At 48.7% G+C, this 8,885-nt stretch overlaps 1 protein-coding gene across 1 annotated transcript; it reads left to right on the forward strand.

Moving 5' to 3' along the window:
• The first annotated feature begins 227 nt into the window (after nucleotides 1-227).
• On the forward strand, nucleotides 228-8,529 carry RAB39B (RAB39B, member RAS oncogene family). The gene is made up of 2 exons (XM_077308056.1): nucleotides 228-832; nucleotides 5,351-8,529. The coding sequence occupies exons 1-2, from the start codon at nucleotides 618-620 to the stop codon at nucleotides 5,775-5,777; spliced, it is 642 nt and encodes a 213-aa protein (XP_077164171.1). The 5' UTR covers nucleotides 228-617; the 3' UTR covers nucleotides 5,778-8,529.
• The last annotated feature ends 356 nt before the right edge of the window (nucleotides 8,530-8,885 follow it).

Consider the following 8,885-nt stretch of genomic DNA (forward strand, 5'->3'; position numbering starts at 1 on the left):
GGGAACCTGTAAAACTCCTCTCAGGGATTTGGTTTGCACCCGTCCGAGTGGGGCGGCCCCGATTGCATTATGCATTGGCCGGTCCCGCATCCCGCCCGGCCCGGCCCGGCCCGGTCTCCGCCTGGCGCGTCTCGTCGGAACCGGATTTGCAGCGGCGCTTCTTTTCGGAGGCGCGTGGTAGCGGCTGCGCGGGTAGTCGGGGCAGGACGGCCGCCGCCGCCAATGATGAGTCAGACTGTTTGGTGCTGATGCTGCCCTTCCCTCCCTCCCTGCCTCCCTCCCTCGCCCGCATCCCTCCGCCGCCAGCCGCCATCGAGGTCGCCCTTGCCGCCCAGGACGAGGCCGAGGCCGAGGCCGAGCAGCAGCAGCAGGAGAAGGAGGAGGAGGAGGGCAGCCCTTGCCCGCCCGCCCGCCTTGTCCCTCCCCCGGCCCAAAGCCCCGCTCGTGCCTGCAAGGGAGCCCCGTCCGCCCCGTCGAGCAGGGCGATGGAGTAGCTCCCGCTTGGCCTCCCGCCCGCCCGCCTCCTGCCGCAAGGGCCATGGGGGGTCTGCCCGCGGGGGGCTAGCCGGGGCGCCCCCCCCATCCCCTGCCCTGCCCTGCCCAGCGCGGCGGGCGCCATGGAGGCCATCTGGCTGTACCAGTTCCGCCTGATCGTCATCGGGGACTCCACGGTGGGCAAGTCCTGCCTCATCCGCCGCTTCACCGAGGGCCGCTTCGCGCAGGTCTCCGACCCCACCGTGGGCGTGGATTTCTTCTCGCGCCTCGTCGAGATCGAGCCCGGCAAGCGCATCAAGCTCCAGATCTGGGACACCGCCGGCCAGGAGCGGTTCAGGTGGGCAGCCGGGGAGGCCGGCAGCGGCGACGGGCACGGGGACGGGGGGGGGGGGCGCCCTCCGACCGCGCCAGGGACAGATCTGGTGCCCATTGTGCTGCTGGAGCATGGGGGGAGGGAGGCGACTCTGGGATCCTGCTTTGTCATCCCTCACCTCCCTCCTCCTGCCAGGTGAGGAAGTTGAGGGACCCTGGCAGGTAGAGGTAGAGGTGGGGGGGGGGTGCAGGGAGCCTGGTAGGCCCCCTCCTCCCCCCCTCCCCCTCCCCCTCCCCCAGCTGCCAGGGTCTTCCTCCTTCAAACAGCAATGCAGGGCAGAGGGGGTTCCTGACACCTGCGGGGCTGAGGTGCCTAGGCTGCCCTCAAGCCAACTTGCTTGGATGCCCCTGGCAGGCCCAAAGCTTCCATCTCGCACTGCAGGAAAGATGCTGCGCTGGTCCCTGGGGAAACCTGTGGCTGAGCCCAGGCCCCCTTCTCCAAGCACAGACCAAAGAGGCCCCTCCGGGGCTCTGATCTGTAGGCGTCCCACGTTTCTGAGAGGCCTTTTGGGCTCAGCGGCCCCTTCGGACAAACATGCGGGCTCCAGGACAGCGCAGCCCTTTGAGAGGACTGTAACACATCCTCCAGGGCAGGCGTAGTCAAACTGCGGCCCTCCAGATGTCCATGGACTACAATTCCCAGGAGCCCCTGCCAGCGAATGCTGGCAGGGGCTCCTGGGAATTGTAGTCCATGGACATCTGGAGGGCCGCAGTTTGACTACCCCTGCCCTGGAGGATGTTTTGCTCCTTTCTTGCTGTTCAGAACCTTTTCTTTCCCCCTTGTGCATGAACCATTTCAGTCAAACCTTGAAGAAATGGAGGCATGGCCTCTGAAGGACTTATTTATTTCAGGCCTCTTTTTGAAGGCTTACACTACTGGGCCAGCCCAGTTCCAAACATTTGTCCACCACTGAGGACTGGGCCCTGGTTTTGTTCTGTGCTGCAAATCTCAGGGCAGTGGCAGGACCCCAAACTGCCCTGGGCGCATGGCCTGCAGCCTCAATAGTGGCCCACTCAGCTGTGCGGCTCATAAAACGCCGGGTGACAGTTCCTATTGTTTGCTGTCATGTTTTTCCTTCAGAGAGATCAGCAGTTATTTCTGAGACACGAAGAAAGGGGGGGCATCATGCCCTTTTAAAAGGCAGAAAGACAGCATGTGAGGAAGAAAATCTCACCATGTAGAAAGCTAAAGTGCTGATTTTTTTTTTAGCAGCTTTGCCATGTGCTCGTAAGTGGAGTTGTACCTCTCTAAATGCACTGAAATTAATGGGCTTAGAAGGGGCTAGTTAAATAGACAGGTGTTATCAAGGGGGGGGATATACAGCAATCAGATTTTGAACAGATGCTGCTGCCTTGCACCAAGTTGGCCCACAGCTCTTCCAGGTTTCAGGCAGGAAAGCCCCTTCCTAAAGCCCTGCTCCTGAGTTGAGATGCCAGGGATCAATTCTGGTGCGTACAAAGCAGAGGCATAACCCTCCCTCTTTTCAGACAAACTGCAGCCACATAGGCTGGGGGAGGTTATAGCTACCAGCCTCCAGGTGGGGACAGGATATCTCCTGGAATTACATAGAAACATTAGAGCTGGAAGGGCTCTCAAGAGTCATCTAGTCCAACCCCCTGCCCGATGCAGGAAATTAGCTTCTCCCCCTCCACCCCTGTTCTCTGCTCAGAGAAAGGCCAGAAAGCCAGAGACAGCATCCCCGCACACATCTTGAGCATGTGATGAGTACATACGGATCCCCACCAAGCACAGTGCCCTGTGGGATTTTAGAGGATGGCCTACAAACCCTGGGGCAGTCTCTCTCTTTGGGAACTGCTTCCTACAATGATAACCAGTGCTGGATCTGACCCCTGCCACTCCACTGAGCATAGCTGATTCGTTTCTTCATTCATTTATTACACTATTGATACTGCTACCTCTCGTTTTGGCCTCAAGTCTGAGGTCTTCGGTCTGAGGTTTTCCACTGGAGGGGGGGGAGAGATTCTGAGAAAATGAGTAAGTCCATTCCAGTGGAGCTATTTTGATTAGGATTCAACAGAGAACACTCACACCCTGCTTTGTCCATCTGCGGATCCAGCTCAGTTAATTTGGGAAAGGAGTGTCCCAGGTATCCTGACTAGAGTCCCTGTTTTTAAGAGTCAGTGGTCATTAGGGTTTCAGATGAGAGCCCCAGCACCCCAGGTAGCTTCCTCCATGTATCTAGATACCTGTTCACTTTATCAAAGAACCTGGCTGGTGAGGCAGGACTTGCCTTTTCAGAAGCCATGCTGATTTTCCCTCTGTGGGCTGTGTCCCTCTGTGCGCCTCACAATTCTCTCTTTGAAACAAAGTCAGAGTCCAGTGGCACCTTTAAGACCAACAAAGATTTATTCTCTTTGATTAGAGTTTCTACTCATTTGCCCAGGCCTCACATGCTGACTGCTTTGTGATTTCCTGGTTCCCCTCTGGATCCCGTTTTTAAAAAAACGGTGTCACATTTGCCCAGTCTTCTGGTATAATAGCTAAATGTGGTTAGTAGATTGATGATTTCACATCTGAGTTTCTTAAGAATTCTTGGGTGTATCAGAGCCAGGTCTAGAATTTAATCTCTGGTCACTTCAATTTGGCTCAGTTCTTCGGACTCCCTTCTGAAAAACATGAGCTGTGGCATATCATTGGTTTGGGTACAAAGAGGAAACATCCGTCTCTAGCCTGTAACTACACATCTCACCATGGAAATATGGAGGAGGATCTGTGCTCCCTAAACCACATAGCTCTTTCTCAGAGTAATGCATCCTGGAAGACCATCCTCAAGGAAGGCTGGGGCCCTTTAAACACTAGATCCACTGCCCTGAACACCACTTACTGCTTTTATAAGTGGCGTACAAGCAGCTTGTGGATAAGCAAATAACAATAACTATTTTTATAATAAAATCAGAGTCCAGTAGCACCTTTAAGACCAACAAAGATTTATTCAAGGCATGAGCTCTCACTTTGAATAAATATTTGTTGATTTTATTGTGCTACTTCAGACCAACATGGCTACCCATTTGGATTTATTTTTATAGCTTGCCCTTCCCAGTTGGCTCATGCTCCTTGGAGCCAAACATATACTTACTAATGGCAGGAGAAATAACCATTTTGCCCGGACAGTGTTTCCATTAGGAGATGATGTGTATACTTTTGCTATCCAGGAATTTCACACACACACACAAATCCGTGATGCTGTCTCGGTAGCCCTCCGAGCCTGATAGATGAAGCATCTGGGGCTCTTTTCTCAAGCACTGAGATGCTCAGGTTTCAACCATCCTGATATGTCTTTTAAAAATTCCATTGTTTCCATTTTCTTTTAAAAGCACAGCTACCAGTCAATGAATGTTTAATGCCTAAGTATGTCCTAGCAAGGAAGGGGCTGATATAAAAGTGGTTGCTAGGAGAGGGAGGCCTCAAAGCTGATGGGAAACTTGGTGTAGTGGTTAGGAGCACAGACTTCTAATCTGGCAAGCCGGGTTTGATTCCCTGGTCCTCCTCCACATGCAGCCAGCTGGGTGACTTTGGGCTCGCCACAGCACTGATAGAGCTGTTCTGACTGAGCAGGAATATCAGGGCTCTCTCAGTCTCACCCACCTCACAGGGTGTCTGTTGTGGGGAGAGGAAAGGGAAGGCAATTGTGAGCCCCTTTGAGACTCCTTCGGGTAGAGAAAAGTGGCATCTAAGAACCAGCTGTTCTTCAGTAATATCAGGGCAGTCTCAGCCTCACCTCCCTCACAGGGTGTTTGTTGTGGGGAGAGGAAGGGAAGGCGATTCTGCTTTGAAATTCCTGTTTCCGTTGGCTGCAGAGGAAAGGATGCGCAGTAATGGGTTTAAACTACAAGTAGAATGATATAGGGTAGATATCAGTTCAGCAGTGGAATAGGCTGCCTAAGGAGGTGGTGAGCTCCCCCTCACTGGCAGTCTTCAAGCAAAGGTTGGATACACACTTTTCTTGGATGCTTTGGGCTGATCCTACATTGAGCAGGAGGTTGGACTAGATGGCCTGTACGGCCCCTTTCAACTATGATTCTGTGATTCCTTCAAGTAGAGAAAAGAGGCATATAAGTACCAACCTTCTTCAGTAATATCAGGGCAGTCTCAGCTTCACCTACCTCACAGGGTGTCTGTTGTGGGGAGAGGAAAGGGAAGGCGACTGTAAGCCGCTTTGAGATTCCTTTGGGTAGAGAAAAGTGGCATCTAAGAACCAGCTCTTCTCCTTCTAAGTCTGTTGAGCCCAAGATTCCTTGGCCTAAGGAGGATGTTGAGTCCACGGAGCACAATCATTGGCACAACCCAACATTTTAAAAGGTCAGCAGCCCAGTATAGGCTGCTCCCATCAGAGCTTGGACGGTGGGTGGGTGGATGGATGGACGGACGGACGGACTGACAGACAGATAGATGAATGAGACAGACAGAAGAACAAATCAATAAATACATATTTGCCCCCCTTGGGCTCTTGTTGCGTTTCAGATCCATCACCAGAGCCTACTACCGGAACTCAGTCGGGGGCCTGCTGCTCTTTGACATTACAAACCGCAGGTCCTTCCAGAATGTTCACGAGTGGCTAGAAGAGACCAAAGTGCATGTCCAGCCCTACCAGATCGTCTTCGTGCTGGTGGGCCACAAGTGTGACCTCGACACTCAACGGCAAGTCACCCGGCACGAGGCAGAGAAACTGGCCCTAGCCTACGGCATGAAATACATCGAGACCTCCGCTCGGGACGCCATCAACGTGGAGAAGGCCTTCACCGACCTCACACGAGACATTTACGAGCTGGTTAAAAGGGGGGAGATCACCATCCAAGAAGGATGGGAAGGGGTGAAGAGCGGCTTCGTGCCCAACGTAGTGCATTCTTCAGAAGAGGTGGTGAAATCCGACCGGCGATGTCTCTGCTAGGGGGGAGAAACGATGCCAGACTTTACTAACCCAGTGTACCCTGCTAGATGGACTCGGCGCGACAGAAGAGAAGGCAGAAGGAAGTGTGGTGAGCAGTGGGTCACGGTGCTTTGGACCTTGGAAGAACAGAACCAAGGAAGGAAGGAAGGGGGGGAGGAAACCCCCCATTATGTAGGAATGAACCCCGATGCATGCTTCTATGAGGTGGGCAGTGTTAAGAAAGACGTTCAGGTAGGGATGTCAGATGCCAGGAGCTTCTAGGGCACCCTGTTTTAAATGCACCTGTCATTCAATACTATGTCACAAGGCCACGTGATGAAAAGCCAATATATAATAATAATAATTTAAAAAAAACACATGGAGAAAGGGGGAAAATCTGGGCTTGTGTCAATATGATATTTTTAGGAAGACTGAAGACACAATTGCCATTCTAATACAATACCTTAATGGTTAATGCAAAGGGAAAAGGGATTTACAGAAGTACCACGGCAGGACATGCCAATATCTTATGGTAATATGGTTCTCCTTCTTGGCTTCTGAATTGCAATGCTATTTTCAGGAGCATCAGATGACATTGTTCTCTATCCGTCTTGCTTCTATGTATCCCTCCATTGTTTGCTGTAATCTTTCACAAACTTGGGTTAATTTTTTTCTAAAGATCACAGCCAAAGTGATGTGTAGATCAGAAAGTGGAAATTTGACAGGTCCTGCCCACATTGGAGCCATCTTCCTTACCCTTCCTCTAACACGTTTTTCTCCCTACGCCCCTGGATGATTTTTCAGGCTTTAAAAAAAATGGAAATAGCTGAAGTACTATGACATTGCAACGTAAACGTAAATCTATTGCAACAATGTGCTAGTTCCCAGCTTTCATTTTTAGACGTCTCAAGCCCTTTTCACTGCGGAGTTATAAGGAGAAAAGTACAGATTGCACATATCCCCTTGTAACTGCAAACAGCAAGAGACTTTAGAAAAACAACCAGGAAAGATGGGAACTAGGAAATTGTTGCAATAAATCATTATAATACTGTAGCAATGACCATTTTAAAAAGAAAAAGCCCTCTAGTGTCAGTGGGACAATGGAATGGCAGCCTCCAAAGGCCAAGAAAGGCCAACAAATCTTCTGTAGGGATACTTCTTCCCTGTTTTAAATGCTCCAGGAACAAGAACTACAGAGAGAATCGTTCCTAGAGGAAGCAGCCATAGATTACATCCCATCATTTGTTTGTCTTTAAATAAAGAGAAATTATAGATCACTGAAACATTCAGAATCATTGAAACTTTTAGCCTAATAAAAGAAACACAGCAGAGGGTGTTGCGGTTAAGAGTGGCCGTCTCTAATCTGGAGCAGCAGGTTTGATTCCCCACTCTTCCCCCACATGCAGCCAGCTGGGTGACCTTGTGAAAGACGATGACTTAAATTTTACACAAACGAAATTACAAGCCTCAATGAAAATCCTTTTGTTGAGTAAATATCACGATTCAGGCACGTTTAAAAACCTTTTCAGATGTCAATTTAGATTTCTGGCCTATTTTTAAGAAGTCAAGCTTAGACATAGAAAGTTTGGTTGTAGTCTGGTACTTCTAGACGGATTTCCTGCAAGTTGAGTTGTGGTTCAGTGAGAGGATATCATGAAGATGACCCTGAATTCAAGCATCTCCCATTATTGCTCAGTCACTGGGAAAGGCTCTTCCACTCCTGGAGTACTACTGCCAGGCAGAGTAAACCATGAGGAGCTAGATGGAACAGTGGTCTGACTACCAACAAACAATACCTCTAAACAGGAAGAATTAAATGCTACAGCATAGCTCTTCTTCAAGATGAATCATCCACGAGGCTAACAGATTCCATTTATCCATTCCCTGCACATGTTCTTTCTTCTGAAAGAGATATTGGTTGAAAGGTACTCCATCCCAAATAAAAAAATGTACTGATGGTTAGATTGGCTCCCATTTGAAAAGGGAGCAATCCTAAATAGGATTACTCAGAAGTAAATTCAATTTCATTCAACAGGATTGACTCTTAGGGAATTGTTCCTAGGATTGCAACCTGCCTTTCATTTTTACTATTATTGTGTATTAGAATTTCAAGAGAAAGTACAATGTATAGGAAATAATTAACTACTTCAAAAGTAAATTTATATTAATTTTGATCAGGAATGACGGTGTAATCTGTTTTCTAATGCCTTACATTTTTGAGCAGCTTATACAAATAAGAAATTGGGGTGGGGGGTCTTCTGTAAAAAAAAAGAGGCTTGACTTTCTAAGATGAGAAATATCTTTTTTCTTAACTGGTTTTAATGTTTTGATTAGTGTAAGAGAAACTGGAGGTTGATCTAGAGAGGCTTTTTCGCTCTTGGGTAAAGACAGACAAACTAAAAACAAACCTGGTTAAAAATTTACAATCTCAAATCTGCATGCTGGATTAAAACTTCTCAGAAACTCCAGATTTAAATTCTCGTGTACACTTCGCCTAGCTTTGTGTTATATGCACTGTACTGAAATGTGACAAACCTGCTGTATTTAGCTGTGTGTGGATGAAAATGATGCTTGTATCTAGCAAAACGGTTAATGTGATTGTGTGAAATTCAAAACTTGTAAAGGAAAAAAACCCTGTGGTTTCATTTCCCCTCCTCCTTTTGCCCTTATCCCATCTGACGTTTGATAACCTAATCTTGCATTCTAGAGCAACCTTGACAGAAAAATCCAGTCCAGAGTAGATCAATAATAAATATGGACCCTGTTAACACAATCCGCTGGCATTTTAAATAAGATTTGTACAAGTATGCTTGTCTGTCGCATATTTCAAAAAAGGTATACTCTGGAAAATCTGCAAGGAATAGATTATTCTGTACCACCAGTCTACAAAACCATCAGTCACCAAATAATGGAATAAACCTTTTTTATGTAGATGGGCCCAAAAAACACAAGAGTGTATAACCTATATTCAAGTCGTGGACAAAGTTGAGCGGGTGTAGAGGAGAGCAATGAGGATGATCCGGAGACTGGGGACCAAGGCTTATGATAAAAGACTTGGGAGTGTTCGGCCTGGAGAAGGTTGAGAGGGGATAGGATGGCTCTCTTGAAGTATTTGAAAGGTTGTCACTT

Source organism: Paroedura picta, chromosome 13 (genome assembly GCF_049243985.1).
Source record: "Paroedura picta isolate Pp20150507F chromosome 13, Ppicta_v3.0, whole genome shotgun sequence".
Lineage (NCBI taxonomy): Eukaryota > Metazoa > Chordata > Lepidosauria > Squamata > Gekkonidae > Paroedura > Paroedura picta.

Excerpts from the sequence above, each read along its gene's own strand:
- RAB39B (XM_077308056.1), top strand. The coding sequence starts at position 618 with ATGGAGGCCATCTGGCTGTACCAGTTCCGCCTGATCGTCATCGGGGAC. Across the intron at positions 833-5,350 it reads GCCGGCCAGGAGCGGTTCAG|ATCCATCACCAGAGCCTACT; the intron begins GTGGGCAGCCGG and ends GTTGCGTTTCAG.